This window comes from Carcharodon carcharias, chromosome 5, assembly GCF_017639515.1.
Source record: "Carcharodon carcharias isolate sCarCar2 chromosome 5, sCarCar2.pri, whole genome shotgun sequence".
Taxonomy (NCBI): domain Eukaryota; kingdom Metazoa; phylum Chordata; class Chondrichthyes; order Lamniformes; family Lamnidae; genus Carcharodon; species Carcharodon carcharias.
Genome location: NC_054471.1, coordinates 159,288,587 through 159,308,824, shown reverse-complemented (window position 1 = coordinate 159,308,824; position 20,238 = coordinate 159,288,587). Strand labels below are relative to the sequence as shown.

General features: G+C 42.0%; 2 protein-coding genes across 2 annotated transcripts in view; one reads left to right on the top strand and one right to left on the bottom strand.

Moving 5' to 3' along the window:
- Window positions 1-4,847, top strand: part of gnpat (glyceronephosphate O-acyltransferase) — a 36,510-nt gene extending 31,663 nt beyond the window's left edge. The window contains exons 14-16 of the mRNA XM_041187951.1: window positions 1,713-1,806; window positions 1,915-1,976; window positions 3,139-4,847. Coding sequence (XP_041043885.1) covers window positions 1,713-1,806; window positions 1,915-1,976; window positions 3,139-3,182 — 200 coding nt within the window. The 3' untranslated portion in view covers window positions 3,183-4,847. The remainder of the gene's footprint in view (window positions 1-1,712; window positions 1,807-1,914; window positions 1,977-3,138) is intronic.
- Window positions 4,848-8,137: 3,290 nt separating this feature from the next.
- On the bottom strand, window positions 8,138-19,845 carry sprtn (SprT-like N-terminal domain). Its single transcript, XM_041187135.1, has 5 exons — window positions 19,538-19,845; window positions 17,129-17,228; window positions 12,771-12,899; window positions 10,621-10,876; window positions 8,138-9,314 (listed from the first exon to the last, which is right to left on the bottom strand). The coding sequence occupies exons 1-5, from the start codon at window positions 19,771-19,773 to the stop codon at window positions 8,518-8,520; spliced, it is 1,518 nt and encodes a 505-aa protein (XP_041043069.1). The 5' UTR covers window positions 19,774-19,845; the 3' UTR covers window positions 8,138-8,517.
- Between the last annotated feature and the right edge of the window lie 393 nt (window positions 19,846-20,238).

Genomic DNA, 20,238 nt, shown 5'->3' with positions numbered 1-20,238 from the left:
AATACCATCATTAACTAACAGAGCCATCCCTCCAACTTTTCCTCACTTCCTGTCCTTCCTAAATGTCCTATGCCTTTAATATTCAGATCCCAATCCATGTCCTCCTGCAGCATGTCTGTCATGGCTTTCAAATCATACTTATTTATTTCTGTGTGTGCTCTCAGTTCATCTGTTTTGTTTCGAATGCTTCATGCATTCAGATGCAGAGCCTTAGTTTGAACCCGAACCTCTAGTCTATTCTGTTGATTTACTGTTAGAGTTGTACTCTCTATCCCTCTCTGTCACTGTCAGATTTTCATTTCCCCTAATAGTACTTTTCTCTTTTGTCTTGTCTCTACTGTCTGATTTACCACATCTTCCCAAATTTGCACCCTTGCCCCCACTACTTAGTTTAAAACCCTCCCTACTTCCCTAGTTATATGGCTCACTAGATCACCAGTCCCAGCACGGTTCAGGTGCAGACCATTGCAACGGTACAGATCCCACTTTCCCCAGTATTGGTGCCAGTGCCCCAGGAACTGGAACCCACTTCTCCCACACCAGGCTTTGAGCCACACATTCATTCCCCTAATCTGATTTGTCCAATGTCAATTTGCACGTGGCTGAGGTAATAATCCATAAATTATGACCTTTGAGGTTCTGCTTCTTAATTTAGTGCCATGCTTCTCATACTGACTTTACATAACCTCCTTCTTCGTCCTGCCTATGTCGTTGGTACCAACATGGACCACAACAACTGGGTCAACCCACCACTGTAAGTTCCTCTTCAGCCCCAAGCAGATGTCCTGAACTCTGGCATCAGGCAGGCAACACAGCCATCTGGACTTGTGCTCTTTGTTGCATAGAACAGCGTCAATCCCTCTGACTGTACTGACCCCTACTACCACTACATTCCTTGTAACTCCCCTCGTTTGAATGGCTTCCTGTACAATGCTGCCATGGCCAATTAGCTCATCCACCCTGCAGCCCCCACTCTCATCCACACAAGCGGACAAACCTCAAACCTGTTGGACAATTATGAGGGCTGAGGCGCCTGCACTTCTGCCCTCGTGGTCTCCTTACCTGCCTCACTTGAAGTCACACCCTCCTGTCCCTGACCACTGACCAAATCAGAAGAGTCTATCCTCAAGGGTGTAACCGCCTCCTGGAATAAAGTGTCCAGGTAAATTTCCTCCTCCCTAGTATGTTGCAGTGTCTGCAGCTCAGCCTCCAGTCCAGTAACTCTGAGCCGAAGTTCCCACAGCCACAACCATTTACTGCAGATGTGTTTGCCCTGGATCATACTGGTATCCAGAAGCTCCCATATCCTGCAATCGCAGCATATCACTGGCCCTGCCAACGCTAATATTTGTTAATTAATAATTGCTAATTAATTATAATTAATAAAGCCTGCACCTCCCAATGGGTTTTGGCACTTCCAATGAACTTTACAATACTGATAAAACTAATAATACCAGTTACTGGTTTACCTGCTCCTTCTGCTGCACCAAAGTGGAAATCAAATACTGGAGGCTGAAAAAGAGAAAAAAAAACCTCCTCCCACCCTTCACCGAACTCCCCACTCAGCACACTTTACTTTCTGTTGAAAACAACCATTGTTGTTCATGTTTAAGGAGCAGGTCATAACATCTCAGAGATGATGAGTGTATTGTAGCAGCGTTGTGTATCTATTCCCATTGTAGCCTGACTTGCACCCTCTCTCCTAAACGTAGGTGCCATAAAATATAATGAGGTTCTTTCGGTGGATATGCAGAAAAACGCATTGGCTGCTTTGGCCCGGCTCAGTGCTGTGGAGAAATTGAAGATGTACGTATTAGAAAAACACATTACACGTTCTCAAATATTACTGTTCAAAAGTAGTTTAGTTGCAATGCAAGGATGTGACTTGACATTATTGATTTTGATCCTTTACAGAGCCAATGGGAATGTCTACAAGGTGAATAAGCAGACTGTCACTAGGGTGGCAAACATGCTGGGTAAGGATGTCCACGTTTTATCTTCTACACCAGAAGGGTTTGTTTTTAATCTCCCTCTGAATAACAATAATATTAAAACTTTGAAATTTGTGTCAATTTCATTCAGATCCATGCACACTTGTAGCAATATGTACATAGGAACCGGAGTAGGCCATTTAGCCCCTTGAGCCAGTTTTGCATTTGGTGATATCATAGCTAATCTGCAGTTTAACTCCATATACCCACCATTGCCCATATTCCCTAATACCTTTGAATAGCTAAAATCTGTCAATCTGATCAAATGAACAATTGATTTAGCATCAGTTACCATTTGTGGAAGAGTTCCAAACTTCTACCATCCTTTGAGTATAGAAGTGCTTCCTAATTTCATTCCTGATGTGTCTAATCTGTAGACTGCCACCTAGTCCTAAACTCCTCAACCAGCAGAAATAAGTTTCTATCTACCTCATCAATTCCCCTTTATAGCTTGAAAACTTTGATCAAATCACCCTTAACCTTCTACTTTCCAGGAAAAAGAACCCTAACTTATGTAATATTAACCCTTAGAGACTAGGTATAACTCTGCTAAATCTATGCTGCATTCCTTCATAAGCCAATAAATCTTTCCAAGGTATGGTGCTCAGAACTACTCTTAGTAACTCCAGAGGTGTAGCATAAGCAGGGCTTTACATAGCTCAAGCCTATGAAATAGAAATTCTCCATAACTGATCAGAGGTTGGTTGGACTAGAGGCAGTTTGAGCCTTTTGCTTGAGCAGGAGCAGATTAGGTGCTACGTTTTGTGTGTCCTGTTAAGTGTTAACACTTAGCACAGCTTAACACTTTATCCTCACCCAATTCCTGACACACTGTAGGGATCAGTTAGAAATTGCACGTGTACAAACACATTCCGTACAGAGGTTCAAAATCTCATCACTTATTGTAACCTGTAATAACAGCATGGTGGGTGGGGTTAATTTCCCAATCCACCTCCACCATTTCAGAAATACTGTTTACGCCAAGCTTTCCATAAAGTTATGGAATTCATTACACTTCAATCCATGAACATGTTGAATTTTTTTTGTTTTTTTAAATGTTAGCTAAAGCAGCACAATGAGCTGAATGGTTTCCTCTGTATGATTCTGTGATAATTTAGAACTTCCAACTGTGTGGTTTTATTTGCAGCGCCCACATTTCCAGTAAAAAATGCTACTGCGGCCAGGCTTTGAGTGCGGGTACCTTGCTGCATGGGCATTCCTGAGACAGCTGGACCTGCATTGCATTGGTGGAGAGTGGAATTTTTTATTTTTTGAATCAGTGAACGCCGGCACCAAACCAAGCCAGTTGAAAGAAAACAGCACAGGAAACAGATGCAGAGTTGATCGCCGGTTAGGGTGTCCGGCGTCAAGAAATATCGGTCTGTTCTGAACAGCAGGAAATCCCTATAACGACAAATCCTTAATGCTTATGCTTTGAATTGCCTTCACCTATTGTGTCTTGTTGCTTTTTTTTAAAACTGTTATGCAAGTGTAGATTTTGTTACATGTAAACATGAATACACCCATACTAGTACTGAAATGTGTTCTTAGCAGGAGCATTCAGTTAAGTCCAACAAAGTCTAAAGGAAGAGTTTACAGCTCAGTTTTTCATACCTCAGAGTAATATTGCCTCTGTTTTAATTTCTTTGAACACCCATATGTAAATCCAGGGGTTGCTGGAGATATGAGATGCAGTTGTGGGTAAAAATGTTCCTGTTGGAACTTCCTGAAAACAGCTAAAGTAAAACAGTAAGACCTCTTCACAGAAAATTCCTGATCACAGTCACCTGAAAACCACAGTTCATAGTATTTCAGTTCAGATTCAGTCCTTAAAATGACAAGAATGGCAGATGCTGGAGTTTCACATCAGTTAGTGTTATTGAAAGACACTTGGAATTGGAACATTGAATAATAAATTCATTTTAACTTTTGTACTTTAGTACGAGACAGTGCAATAACAGAAGCTTTAGCAATGCAGAAACAGCAAAGACTAGCCAATTTAGTCTAATCCAGAGTGCAATAGTGAATGGAAATCAGCAACGTGGTGAGAATATTCCTATTTTTGAAACCCCATCTATAAGCAAATGGCAGTCTCATATTTCTTCATGTGGCAAATAACATCCTGCAAACAAAGGATTTTGTCAGTCACAGACCCATTACAAGACCATAGGACATTTTTGATAACTGTCCTAATTGCAGCTCTTCTATTCAATAAAGAGGTTTAATGGATGATACACATCTTGAGATCCTGAGAATGTGATGAGACACAAGCTAATGACTTGTTTGATCCCTTTATATGCATCCAGGAAATCACTCCAGTACTGGGGTCATCCCAAGTGTTATAGGGTCCAGAAATGGGGGGGGGGGGGGGTTTGGAGTGGGATAATGTCACTGATGATTTAGATTGTTCCTGAAATAGGACCATGTACTCACTCCAGAAGTGGAAGAAATAATTTAGTTACTCATACAATTTGATCACTCCTGAAATAGGGCCACGTGGTCACAGGTTATATGATCACTCCTGAGATCAGGCCACGTGGTCACTCCTGAAATAGAATATTTCTCTGACAATTGGACAACCTTGAGGCTGTGATCCTTCAAGAATGGAGTTGGGGCATGGCAGGGTGGTGGTGCCCCATGGTCACTTCTGAAATTGGTTGCTGTTGAAGGAGGGTGATGGCTACTCTGGTACACAATTTTCGTGGTCAGCATTCAAATGATTTTTGCATATAATGGAACCAAACCCTTCCAATGATTGAAAAAAAACCTGCTTTATGGAAACCAGTTTGTTAAAGGAACATTTCAAGTATGTTTGTTTGGATGTGTAATGTCCCTTAATAAAAGTGCTAATCAAAAGTTTGCATTTTATTGATAGTGTTTTCACCTCGTACTTTCTTTACCTTGGTTCAGCGTGCCATTGTTTGAGATATTTGAGGTTAGATCTGGATTTTTATGGAATTTTAAATACTTTAGTTCATATAAACCAGTTTTTATATATGACTTTTCACCTGAATTGAGACCAAGTCTGTGGTCTTGTTGACAGATGGTCCTCAAACAATTCAAATGGAACCTGAGTGTTGATGCACAGAAGCTTAACTGGATAAATGTGCTACTTGCCACAAAAAAGTTTTTTTAAAGATGTTATGAACACTTATAACTCTACTTGTTTTCCATTTTAAGTAAAATAAGGAATCTATTTTAGATACCTTTCCTCACAAGATAACCTTTCCAAAAATTAGTTGAATGAACTTCTGAGCTGCTTCTAATGCAATTATTTCCTTTAAGTGAGACCAAAACTGTACACAGTACTCCAAGTGCAGTCTCACTAAGGCTATGTAACAGCTGTAGCAACACTTCTTTATAATTGATTCCCCTTGCAATAAACAACATTCCATTTACCCCATGCTTATATTTTTGCCTTTTTTGATTTGGTTTTGTCAAGTATCAGCATTTTGCTTCACAGGCATATTGAAACAGCAATCATTGTCTCACTAAGGATTTCAGCTGACAAGTTAGATTTCATCACTTCTGATATTGCGTGTGTAAGTAACATTACCTGTCTTTAGCCATATATCCATTTTTACTGTTAAGTCCTAACAAATATGAAGCAGCATATAAAACCAAAAAAAACCCTAACTTAGCTCTGAAACCATGTAGCAATCTAGTATTTGGAGATAAGGTCTCTATGTCATCGTCCATGTTCTCATTGGTACACCTTTAAGTAAATTAATTACTTTATATAATAGATTGCTACAAAGCTTTGTCTGCATAGCCTATTGTAAAAACACAAAATTCACCATCAGACAATTTTTCCTGCATACCCCAACCTCATTAATAGCTGTTCTCCTAAAATTAGTTCTTTCTGTACTAGATCTGCATCCTCTGGTCATCAATCCTTCAGCCATTGTAAGAGAGTAAATAAAAAGCATCTATCTAAACATTTCATGATTTTAATCACTATCAAATTTCTGCTTAGCTTTCTCTGCTGTAAGGAGAAGAATTGTAGCTTTTCCACTCTATCCATGTAACTGTTATCCCTCATCTATTCTAGTAAATTCTTCTCTCCCTCTTCAAAGCTTCATGTGCTTCCTAAAAAGTGTTGTGGCTGGAAAAGACAATATTCAAGATAGAAACAGACTATCCTGTTATCGAGGGGTTCAGAGGAAGGCAGATAAGAATCAAGAGGTTTTGGACAGAAAGTAGGATAACCCTTCTTTACACTGAGGCTTGTGGAATGCATTACAAGAAGCAGACATCATATAAATGTACAAATTAGTAGACCATTTGGCCCCTTGAGCTTGCTCCACCATTTGACCTGGATCCTTACCTGGTGAATGAGGCATATGCAATACAAATTATATCAAAATATGGGTTGTTGGAGACTCATCTACTGTACGTTGTACTTATGAACATTAAACTAATTATTAACTATTAAACTATGCAAGATTGTTTCCTGTTAGCCAGTCAGGATAAATTTTGTTTGGAAAACTTAACTACTGGAATGTCAGAGAAAAGTGAAGCCTCAACTATTTATGATCCATATTAATGACTTGGATAAAGGGATTGACTGTATTGTAGCTAAATTTGCTAACAATACAAATATGGGTAGGAAAGTAAGTTGTAAGGAGGATGAGTGTCTGTAAAGGGATGTAGATAGGTAAAGTGAGTGGGCAAAAATTCAACAGATGGAGTTTAATATGGGAAAATGAGGTTGTCCATCTGGCAGTGATAGCAGAATATAATTTAAATGGAAGGAGATTGCAGAATGCTGCAATACAGTGGGATCTGGATGTCCTTGGACATCAATCACAATTAGCAATTAGGAAGGCAAGTGAATACTGGCTTTTATTGCAAGGGGGATGGAGTACATACAAACAAGGAAAAGTGGTGAAGTCTTCATTCAACTATACAAGGCCTAGAATACTGTGTAAGTTTTGGTCTCCTTACTTATGGAGGGATATACTTCCCTTGAAGCAGTTCAGAGGTTCACCAGGCTGACTCTTGGGGTGAAGGGGTTGTCTTACAAGGAAAGGTTGAGCAGGTTGGGCTACATTCATCGAAGTTTAAAAGAATGAGAGGTGATCTTATTGAAACACAAGATTCTGAGGAGGCTTGACAGGGTAGATATTGAGAGGATGTTTCCTCTCATGGGAAATATAAACTAGAGGGCACAGTTTATGACTGAGGTGAGGAGGAATTTCTTCCCCAAAGGTCATTAGTCTATGGAATTCTCTTCTCCAGGGAGCAGAGGAGGCCTGATCATTGAATATATTCAAGGTGGTGTTTGCAGGGGAAGCAATGGTGTAGTGGTATTGTCTCTAGACTAATAATCCAGAGACCCAGGGTAATGCTTTGGGGACCTAGGTTTGAATCCCACCACAGCAGATGGTGAAATTTGAATTCAATAAAAATCTGGAAATAAAAATCTAATGATGATCATGAAATGATTGTTGGTTCACTAATGCCCTTTAGGGAAGCAAATTGGCTGTACTTGTCTGGCCTACATATAACTCCAGACCTATAGCAATGTGGTTGACTCTAAACTGCCATGAACAAGGGCAATTAGGGATGGGTAATAAATGCTGGCCTAGCCAGTGACACCCACATCCCATGAATGAATAATTTTTTTTTTTAAAAGTTAAACAGATGTGATCTACAAAGGTGTCAAAGGTTATGGGGTCAAGCAGGAAAATGGAATTAGGCCATAATCAAATCAGCCATGATGTTTCTGAGTGGTAAAGCAGGCTCCTACTCCTGCTCCTATCTGATGCTTGAAATAGAGAATGCCTTGGCAATGACTGGACCTTGGAGGAACTGTCAAACATTAGTTAGCCATTTAGGAGCATAAAAACAGTCATTTTAGTAATTTCTAAGAGACTGAAGCAATTCAAAGATTCCAAATAAGAATGAACCCCAGTCTCCCAAGAGGATTTGATCAAAACAAAAAAACTGCGGATGCTGGAAATCCAAAACAAAAACATAATTACCTGGAAAAACTCAGCAGGTCTGGCAGCATCGGCGGAGAAGAAAAGAGTTGACGTTTCGAGTCCTCATGACCCTTCCACGAGGGGTTACAAGCCAAATTTATGCAACCCATCCTCAAACTTTCTAAATTCTAGTATCATTCCGAATATATCAATATCGAATCAGGACAATCAACTTTATTAGTATGGTGCATAATTCAAGTAATTATTTTACAAAGCTAAAACTGTTACAAAATCTGCATTAAACTGAACGTTATTCTGCAGTGAAGTGTAAAGAAAGCATTTAGTTTACATTATTCATATTAAATTGCCTTGGCAACATTTTTCAGAAAAATGTTACTGAATAAATAAATATAATTACATTCAAAAATCTGACAAAGACAAAAGAGTTGGTAGGGAGGTGGTTAAGAAGATGGGGGTTTAAATGCCCAAATTTTAACCTAACCCTTTGCCTGGAGATTTTAACTGACCCCAACAACATTGAAATAAAATTCATGGTCCACACCTTCACACTCAAGCTGCAATGCTCTCTTCTTCCCCAGTCACTGGAGGCAGGAATCTAGATGTTGGTTAATTTCTGATGGCAAGATGGCAGACTGACAGACAGGACAGTTAACAGGCACACTGCCAGTGCTGATACTGGTGTTGCCAGTTGGGCTGCCAATCTGTGATGCTGTTATGCCAATGCCATTCCAGCTGTGCCAATTATTTGAGTCTGTCGCACCTGCTGCAGCAGATTGGTTGCCCTGTCTATGTGCTGGTGATTTATCAAAAGCACTAATGATGGACCCTCTGGGGACGGACAGCTCATCACAAACCTTTTTTCTGGTGCTGGTGCCAGTGGCAGATTGGCTCGATTGTTGAGGATCCCTGTGCATTTCAGAGACAGGCCTTTTTTGGCTACTTTTAGGCACTGTCTCCTTCACAGAGTTCATTGATTTTGTCCTGCCAATCTTAACAGGTGACCCATTGATGCTGACAAAAGCCCTGTTATTGCTGACGGACTTTTTAGGTGTCTTTGGGCTTGTACGGTTATTAGGGCTTTTCAGCAACCATCCTGTGAGGACGCAGGGTGATCCAGCCCCCAATGGCATGGGGTCAAATGAATTTGCAGCCTGTGGAGTTCTCCTCTGCTGGTTGGATTCAACAGCCCAGGATCCTGATCCTGGTCCATCACCCAGGGAAACAAACTGGGAGGGCGGGCTGAGCAACTTGCTGCTCTCAGGAATCTTCCCCAAGGGCGTGCGTTGAGAGGGCGAGTTCATGCTCCTGCCTCCGAGGACATGGCCTTTTCCATTGAACGGAATGACAGAACGAATGTCCACACCTGGAGATTTAACTGAACGGAACAGGACAAAGATAAATGCTTATTGGATTACACACTGGGCAAAGCCATTGCCTTCAGAAAATAAAATGAAAAAGTATTACAAACCATCATTGAGATCACTGACCAATCTACACTGTACATGTAAATTATACTTCATAGTGTGCATTATTTTAATTGGAACAATAAGGGTTACTCACAGGGAGGTTTGCTAGTGTTGTTGGGGAGGGTTTAAACTAGATTGTCAGGGGGATGGGGACCTGAGGGGACATTCAGAGTGGAGATGAGAGGAACTGGCAGTGGGAAGTACAGAAGTATTAACCGATAAAGGAGGATATATCAGAGAGTAGTAACAAGGTAAATAATTCTACCAAACTCTCCAAGTATTCTAGAGTAGGTCATTAGATGAGGTCAGAATAAGGGGAAAAATAAAAACACCTAAATCAGGCTTAATGTAAGTGCACAGAGTGTGGTTAACTACAGGCTCATGTTAACAAATGGAATTCTGATATTATTGCTAAAACAGAGACCCGTGTCAAAGAAGAGCAGGAATGGGCATTAAATATTCCTGGATACAAGATGTTTAGGAGAGACAGAAAAGGAAGAAATGGCAGGTGGGGGTGTGGGGAGTGGCAATATTGATTAAAGATGGCATTAAAGTACTAGAGAGAGAGAATGTTGCAGAGGGGTCAAGGAAGGAATCAGTAAGGGCAGGTGAGGAGACAGACAACTACACCAGAGTGAGATGGAGACTAACTGAGTGGCGAATTAGGTTCAGGTAAGAATTTGATGTATGGGGGATAAACAGATGTAGCCAAATTTGTAACCAATGTAATCAGTGTGCTCTCCACATACAGTATAAATTGTTTCTGCCCTTATATTGGTATTCTTGCGAGTGTCCTGATGAGTGCATAACAAAAAAACTTGGACATGTCTCTTCTTTCAGCAATACCCAAGTTCTGTACTACTGAACAACCCAAGTCACGAGTCATTTGGCAAATTCAGCTGTTTATCGTCTCAAACATAACGAGTTAAACCAGTGGAACATCAATTCTGAACTGCAGTCAAAACACCAACTCTCAAAATATGCTGTCCTCTTGAAAAGGGCACAGGCAGACACCATTTCAAACTCTGAAAACAAGAAACCAGAGACAAAACTTTTTAAACATCACAATAACCATCATTTCCCCATCAACCTTAAACTTAACAAGCAGGTGGTGTTATACTGGACACCATTACTCAGATATATGAAATAATTTCTTTGCCACCTGCCAAACAACACAAACTTTGTTGACACTGCCACCCACCCAGGGACCCTTACCTCCATCCTTTGGTTTCCCTGGCGTTTTCCCACATTTCCCTTTCTTCACCTTGTAGTTCTCAGGCTCTTTGACTTTGGTATAGGCTCCACCACAGGTCTGCTGATGCTCAGCCCACCAGGGGTCTCGAGCTGATGGTGCTCTGTTCATTGCCCGCTTAACATATCCAAAATATGGCCGCCTGTTTTGACAGGGCCCATCACAACGCCACCAGTGCTGCCGGTATTCATCCACCTCGTCATGAAAGTTGTGATAAATCTGAAAGACGTGGTTTTGTAACAAAGTGCATTAACCACTGAAAATAAGAAACTGCATATCTATTAGTTAACTTGTGGTTTTTCACTAATTGTGGCATAATGATGGCTTTTAATAATTCAATCACTAAACTAGTTAAGTATTTCAAATCGGTTTCCTCTCAACACTAATCAGTTACAAATTAGAATTTAAACTAACCAAACCCCCCCCCAACACATGCAGAGTTTCAAACTAGAACTACAGATTAATCAACAGTATAATTTCACTTAAACAAAATGCCCATTCTCAGCATTTAACAGATCGCAACTATCAAAAGTTGGAACATAACTCAAATATTTATGCATTAAAATATACAACTTGCTTTTTTTTTATTCCTTCAGGCTAGCATTTGTTGCCCACCCCAATTGCCCTGAAGTGGTGGTGAGCTGCCTTCTTCAGCCACTGCAGTCCATGTGGTGTAGGTATACCCACAGTGCTGTTAGGAAGGGAGCTCCAGGATTTTGATCCAGCAATCGTGAAGGAATGATGATTTTGTTCCAAGTGTGGCTTGGAGGCGGGCTTGCAGGTAGTATGCTCTCATGCGTCCTTCTAGATGATAGAGGTTCCAGATTTGGAAGATGCTGTCGAAGAATTGCTGCAGTACATCTGGTATATTGTATACACTCCTGCCACTGTGCATTGGTGGTGGAGGGAGTGAATGATGAAGGTGGTGGGTGGGGCTGAATCAAGCAGACTGCTTTGTCTGGGATGGCGTCAAGTTTGAGTGCTGCTGGAGCAAGGCAAAGACACTATTTTCATCACACTCCTGACTTATGCCTTGTAGATGGACAGACTTTGGAAGTCAAGTGGTGAGTTACTTGCCTCAGAATTCCGTCTCTGACCTGCTCTTGTAGCCACAGTATTTATATGACTAGTCCAGTTCTGTTTCTGGCCAATGGTAACCCCCAGGATGTTGATCGAGGCAGATTCAGCAATGGTAATGCCAATGAATGTCAAGGGGAAATGGTTAGATTCTCTCTCGTTGGAGATGGTCATTACCTGGCACTTGTGGGCACAAATATTACTTGTAACTTATCAGCCCAAGCCTGAATGTTGTGCAAGTCTTGCTGCATATGGACACAGACTACTTCAGTACCTGAGGAGCTGCAAATGGTGCTGAACATTGTGCAATCACCAGCGAACATCCCCACTTCTAACATTACGATGGAAGGAAGGTCATTGATGAAGCAGCTGAAGATGATTCAGTCTAGGACTATACTGAAGAACTCCTGCAGCGAAGCCCTGGACGGAGATGACTGATCTTCAACAAACACAATCATCTTTTTGTGCTTGGTATGACTCCAACCAGTGGAGAATATTCCCTGATTCCCACTGATTTCATTTTTGCCAGAGCCCCTTAGTGCCACACTCGGTCAAATGCTGCCTGGGTGTCAAGGGATCATTAATGTCATTCATCCTCCCTTGGTTTGGACCAAGTGACCCTGGTGGAACACTAAACTGTGCAACAGTGAGCAGGTTTAACCTAGCAAGACTTCCCCAAGTTGATTCACAAGAGGCTTGTCAGACAGAAACCAGTGACTCACATAAGGAGATATTAGTACAGGTGACCAAAAGCTTGGTTAAAGAGGGAGGTTTCAAGGAGCAACTTAAAGAAAGGGAGAAAGGAAGTGGGGTAATGGAGTTTAGGGAAGGAATTCCAGAGCTTAGGATTTAGGCAGCTGAAGGCACATTCACCACGGAGAACAGGGATGCACAGGAGGCCAGAGTTGGAGTGCAGAGACCCGAGGGTTGTAGGGCTAGAGTAGGTTACAGACAAAGGGTCAGACAATTTAAACATCCACAGCTGACACTGTTTGGCCAAAAAATATGGAACAGAATACTCCCTCTGGGTACTTACAGTCACATTGGCTCCACTCATCCTGTTGATCCTCCTCATATGTTTGCAAAACTCAGGGCCATGAGACTCATGATCTTTGTCATTATTTGTGACAAACAGCAAAGCATGGATCATTTCATGTAATAGCGTCTATTGGGAAAGCAAAAAAATTGATATTACTGTTTTACTTGGTTAGCCTTCCAAGAATTTTCACAAAGTACAAACATTTTCTTTAAAAAATGAAATAGGAAAGCTCCAAGTTCAAATTTCCTTACTGATTAAAGATGGTTATTTGGTCACATATGAGACTCAAAAAAACCAATATAGCTGTTCACAAATTGCCAGTGGATGCTGATTCAGCGTTTGAGCTTTTTAAATAATCTGAGTACATAAGATCATGGTTGATCTCATTTTGTCCTCAACTCCACTTTCCTTCCTACTCCCCATACCCACTGACTCCCTTGTCAATCAAGAATCTATCTAACTCAGCCTTAAAAATATTAATGACCCTGCCTCCAATGCTGTTCTACTAACTAAGGACCCTCAGAAAAAAATTCTCATTTCTATCTTAAATGGGAGACCCCTTGTTTTTAAAACTGCACCCCCCGGTTCTAGTGTCTCACACAAAGGGAAGCATCCTCTCAGCATCCACTGTCAAGTCACCTCAGGATCGTATGTTTCAATATCACCTCATTCTTTCGAACTGCAACAGATACAGGCCCAACCTAAGCTCATAAGATAACCTCTACAACCCAAGAATCAGTCAAGTGAACCTTCTCTGTACTACTTCTAATTCTATTAAATGCTTTCTCAATTCAGACCAAAACTGCACATTGTACTCAAGATGTGGTCTCACCAATACCCTATACAAACGTAGCAATACTTCCTTATTTTTATATTCCATTCCCCTTGCAATAAATGACAACATTCCATTTGTCTTCCTAATCGCTCACTGTACCTGCATACTAACTTTTTGTGATTCATGTACCAGGACACACAGATCCTTCTGTACCAGAGAATTCTACAATCTTTCCCCCATTTAAATAATATATTGCTTTTATATTCTTCTTGCCAAAGTGGACGAGTTCACATTTTTCCACATTATACTCCATCTGCCAATATTTTGCCCACTCACTTAACCTATCTAAATACCTTTGTAGACTCTGTATGCCCTCATCACAATTTACTTCCCCTCCTTTGTGTCATCAGCAAATTTAGCAACTATACATTTGTTCTCTTCGTCCAAGTCATTGATAGAGACTGTAAATAGTTGAGGCCTCAGCGTTGACCGTGGCACTCCACTAGTCACATCTTGCCAACCCGAAAATGACTCATTTATGCCTACTCTCTCCGTCCTGTTAACCAACCAATCCTCCATCCATGATGATATGTTTCCATCATGTAAATGAAACACTGGATAAACGTGATTCATTACACCAAAAGCAACCCACCCCATCCACTTAAGGAAAGTAAGTTTTTGGCTCACAAGTTTTAGAAAAATAAAATGCACGTTTTGGGGATTTTAAGTCTAAAAGTAGCGAGTGCCTGGTTTTCCACACCCTCTTACTGCTGGGGGATTTTAAGCATATGAGATGTCGGCGTCACGGGCGAGGCCAGCATTTATTGCCCATCCCTAATTGTCCTTGAAAGCAAATAAATATTTATGGCACAGTATTGGGAAGACCCTGGATACATGGGGTGACGAACGTCTTGTCTTGTGATGCACAGCCTCTCAACTACAAGAAACAAGCCTTGCGTGTACCCAAAATAATATACAAGGTTCAATGTGATATGACTGTCATGGTTTGAGCTTTGAGATTCTCTCATTATTTCCAGTTAGACTGTTTAATTGGTCCTGTTGTTCCAATTGCCTGGAGCACTCTTCTCTTCCCAATATGTGAATAAACAGTGTGACTAAGCGATTACAGAAATATCTAACGCCATACATTGGGTAAAGGTACACAGTACACAAATTCTCTCTACAGATAGTGATAAAGTTACCAAAAAAGTGATTTTACTCACATAAGATAGATGAACAATATCTAATTTTACACACTGAGGTATCTCTATAGCCCTGCATTCCAATAAATATGTAATTTGCTAGTTGTCTAAACTACTATTTAGCGACTGCAAACTCAAACAAGCCCCGACATTCATTGGCAAAGTGGCATGAAAATCTGCAGCCAAACCCTTGGATCGAGTGCAAGCTATACACACGTTCACACACATCCCAGCTTCTATCTTTGAGAACTGTCAATCTCTGCTCAAATGAGCTATGAATCCACCAAATTGAGCTTCCTGCTCACAGCAGGCTTGTGATTGCAGATCCTGAAACAAAGACAATAGTACCTTCCCTGAATTAATTTATCAATACAGAATGGAAGAAATTTGCATTCAAATTTGCCAGTGAATGTGATCATCCCAGTGTAACATCTGGAGCTCTGCAGTATTCCCTGTTTCTGCGTTGAAGAATTCCAATAGCCAACTATGACTAGATTGGAAGAATCCCTTAGGGACATGCCAAGAGTGAAGATGATGTAAACACCTGCATGCATAGTTTAGCAGTAGTTCTACACGTTTAATAAAACCACAATGACAAGTCAATTCTGACAATGATGTCGAGTAGCTCAAAATGAAGCAGAAGACAGCATTTGTGTGATGGGAATAAACCTGGCATGCCATTGAGTATTTAATGTCCGGGATCCAGTATGAAGTGTACATCTTACTAATCAGATCATTCACAAATTATACCCTTTTATACAATAAGCCTGGTATCTAAGCAATACCAGGCAAAAGGGTAGAGAGGAGTTTGTTGCTAAATCTGCACAATTCACATCCAAAGAAATTAGCATCTTAAAGAAACAGTGAGCAATTTTTTTCTTTATTCTTTGATAGGATGTGGGTGTCACTGACAATGCCAGCATTTGCTGTTCATCCTGAATTGCCCTTAAACCGAGTGGCTTGCTAGGCTATTTCCAAGGGCAGTTAATTCTGTGGATCTGGAGTCACACTAGTTAGACCGGATAAGGACGGCAGATGTCCTTCCCCAAAGAGTATTAGTGAACCAGATGAGTTTTAATTGGTGACAGTTGTCATGTCACCACTACTGAGACTAGCATTTATGTATTTTTTAGTACATTGTGGCTTTGTGGCTCAATGGATAGCATGTTGGGCTTCTAGTCAATATCAAGCTGGGGATTCAAAGGTTGTGGGTTTGAACCCCAACAGAGTGAAACTAATTCTACCAGCTGCCGTGGTGGGATTTGAACCATGTCCCCAGAGCATTAGCCTGGGCCTCTGGATTACTAGTCCAGTGATATTACCACTATACCACCATCTCCCCAAACATAGAATGAAAACCAACAGCAAACAAACCAACAACTGGTTTCCACCCCACCACCCCTTTGTAGTGTCACATAAAGGAAACTCAAAACACCTCCCTACACTGGACAAATAAATGTTCAAGAACACCAGGTTACGGGGCAAAGTTAGATGGAGAATCATATTCCAGCAGGACATAAAGCTCTTGCCACTGCCAAAAGTTAATGAATGGCCCCTGAAGGTGGGAGTAAGGCAGAAAGAGATGACGTGTGGGAATGCAGCTTGCCTCAATGAGTTTCAGGATGTACATGCTACTACACTGTGCAAGCAGCGACAAAGCAAAGGAATGAACCTGTATTTATAAAGCACTTGCAAAGCTCTCTCCGAATGTCCCTCATGGTAAACCAACAAATTATTCACCTGAAGCGGGAGTGTAAATGTTAGTTGCGTTATGGAAAGAAGCCACCCTCAGGAGCAGAGATCATGCTCTTGCCGCTACCCAAGTGTTGTATGAACAAACATGGCTCCAATACACCCGTTTCCTTATGACTGGAATGGGATTTCAGAATTATGTATGCTCATATGGGCTTAAAATTTGAGGGCAGTTTAAATTTGAGAGCAGCTTTCAACTCATTAAAGGTGCTTGAAGTTTCACGCACTTACCACCCTCCACCTTTAACACTGGCCTCAGAAGAGGACCCTTGTTTATTTGTGCCAATCTGATATCATGCTTCTCACAAGCGTCCTTACATCAGAGGATCCTAACTTGGGGGCAGGAAGGTACAGATTCACCAGAACAGTACTTGGACTGAAAGGGTTAAATTACCAGGACAGCTGCTACTAAACTGAAAAGTGGAACAAGCCCAAGAGGCTGAACAGCCTACTCGTTCCTTAAACAGCAGATGCCCAAACATATTTAGCGCCAGAACAGAGACTCCAGACTGTGCTGGATTTGAATTAGGTCCATGAGGAGGAAGCACAAATATATCCCTGTGCCAGCCAGTCTCTGTAGGAGAGAAACACTAGAAAACATGGCACTGACACTACTCAACACATACCTCAACCAAGTCTCGCCTGGGTCGCAGCTTCAACAGAGGTTCACTGATGCGTATGGAGCACAACCCTCCTCTCCCCTCGTAGGAGCACACCCCTGCACAACTGCAACAAATTCAAAATGGGCCAACATCAATTAATTCAGCATGGGAGACAACAGGTAGAACAAAATAGTGAACAGGTAAAATAGATTTGAAACATGCCTGTGAAAATTACATTGTCAAGCCAGCCAACACAACTATTGTTTGCAGTAAGTCAGCAATCAAATTTTTCGCAAAATACAAAAAAAGTCATTGGTGAAAAAGCAGATTCAAAGTCCCCTACTTCAACCAAAACTGAATTATTTTTCCATAGATATAACTAAAATACAAATAATTATTACAGTGTAGAAGGAGGCCATTCACTTCACATTTGCTTCTTTTGCAAAACACTTCAAAACTGTGCTCTCTGGCTCTTGATCCTTTTGCGAGCAAGAACAGTTTCTCCCTATCTACTCTGCCCAAGCCCCTCATGATTTTGAAAGCTTCTATCCAGTTCCTCTCCAAGGAAAACAATCCCAACTTCTCCAATCTTGCCTCATAACTGAAGTGCCTCATCCCTGAACCATTCTCAAACCTCTTCTGCACTCTCTCCAATGCGTTCACATCCTTACTATAGTGTGACTCCCAGGACTTAACACAATTCTCCAGCTGAGGTCTACCCAGCATCTTACATAAGTTCAACATAACCTCCCTGCTCCTGTACTCTATGCCCCTATTAATGAAGCCTAGAATACCGTATGCTTTAGAAACAGCTCTCTCTACCCGTCCTGCCACCTTTAATGACTTATGCACATATACACCCAGGTCTCTCTGCTCCTACACACCCTTTAGAATAGTATTCTTTATTTTATACTGTCTCTCCATGTTCTTTGTACCAAAGTGTGTCACCTCACACTTCTCTGCATTGAACTTCATCTGCTACCTATATGCCCACTCCACCAATGTCTCAATGTCCTTTTGAAGTTCTACACTGTCCTCCTCTCAGTTTACAATTCTCCCAAGTTTTGTGTCATCCGCAAACTTTGAAATTGTCCCATTTTGTTATTCATTCATGGGATGTAGGCTTTGCTGGCTGGATCAGCATTTATTGACCATCACTAGTTGCCCTTAAGGTGGTGGTGAGCTGTCTTCTTAACCGCTGCACTCCATGTGGTGTAAGTACACCCACAGTGCTGTTAGGAAGGGAGTTCCAAGGTTTTGACCCAGCGACAGTGAAAAAACAGTGATATATTTCCTAGTTAGGATGGTGAGTGACTTGGAGGGGAACTGCCAGGTGGTGACGTTCCCATCTATCTGCTGCCCTTGTCCTTCTAGATGGTAATGGTTGTGGGTTTGAAAGGGGCTGTCTCAGAAGCCTTGGTGAATTCCTGGAGTGCATCTTATAGGTGGTACACACTGCTGCTACTGTGCAGTGGTGGAGAGAGAGTGAATGTTTGTGAATGTGGTGCCAATCAAGCAGGCTGATTTCTCCTGGATGGTGTCAAGCTTCTCAAGTGTTGTGGGAGCTGCACTCATCCAGGCAAATGGGGAGTATTCCTGACTTGCGCCTTTGTAGGTGGTGGACAGGCTTTTGGGGGGGGGGGAGAGAGAGAGAGAGAGAGAGGGTCAGGAGGTGAGTTAATTGTCACACAATTCCTAGCCTCTGACCTGCTCTTGTAGCTGCAGTATTTATATGGCTAGTCCAGTTTAGTTTCTGGTAAATGGCAACCCCCAGGATGTTGATAGTGTGAGATTCAGTGATGGTAATGCCATTGTACTCAAGGGGCGATGGTTGGATTCTCTTTTGTCAGAGATGGTCATTGCCTGACACTTGTCAGCCCAAGCCTGGATATTGTCCACGTCTTGCTGCATTTGGACATGGACTGCTTCAGTAACTGAGGAGTTGCAAATGATGCTGGCAATCATCAGTGAACATCCCCACTTCCGACTTTATGATGGAAGGAAGGTCATTGATAAAATAGTTGAAGATGGTTGGGCCTAGCGCACTACCCTGAGGAACTCCTGCAGTGATGTTCTGGAACTGAGATGACTGAACTCCAAAAACCACAACCATCTTCCTTTGTGCTAGGTATGACTCCAACCAGCGGCACACTAAGATTTATATATATCGGGAAAAGGGGAGAGATTGGCCCTACCGAGGTAGTGCAGCATTGTCTGTGGAACAATATTTTGGATTAGATATTAAATCAAGGCTCCGTAGGTCTGTGATAAGAGATCCTAGTGGTGAAAGGCGCAGGGGATCGAGGGGTGTTGGGGGGGGAAAATGGGAGAAGAAGGTGGAATAGCTGAAAGTTTCGGCCTTCCCAGCAACTGCTCATCATACGCCCCCGGTAAGTAAGGGACTGCGGCGCTGGTGGCCTCCCTGTTACTCACAGTGTCATCCGCGGGCTCCAGCGAACCTCCACCCCGGCCAAGCGGCCCCAGAAATACAACTCATTAAACTGCAGGAATAGGCCGTGTAGGTCGGGATTCGGGTCAATCAGCTCCCATTCCTCGTCCACCACCGAAGGCGGCGCCGACAGTTGCTGGGCCGGATTGGGACCGACATCGCCCTCCTCCTTCTCCCAGGCTGCCTGTAGCTGTAACGCCAGAAGCCGATCCCCCTCCATCAGCTCAGCTCAGTCCAGCTCAGCGAAATAGACATGCGCAGCACCACTTCACTCCCCCTTTTCAGCTCAATCACATGCTAGAGCAGTAACCAATCTGACCAATGGGTAAACAGGAAAAGATCGTGGGCTGACCAATAGGAAGACACAAATAAGGTAGGGCGCCATCGGGCCAATGAGCGAACACTTGACCCTGGGTGGGCTGACCAATCGTAAGTCACCAGTGGGCCATGGCGCCATCGAACCAATGAGCAAACAGATAGCCTATGTCGGACAGCCAATCGAAAGTAAAACCGAATAAGTGAAAAAACCGAAAACTAAAACCTGCAGAGCTCTGAAGAAGAGTCATACAAACTCAAAACGTTAACTCTATTTTTCTCTCCACAGATGCTGTTAGACCTAAGCTTTTCCACCATTTTCTGTTTTTGTTTTTGACTTCCAGCATCCGCAGTTTTTTGCGGTTAGCCA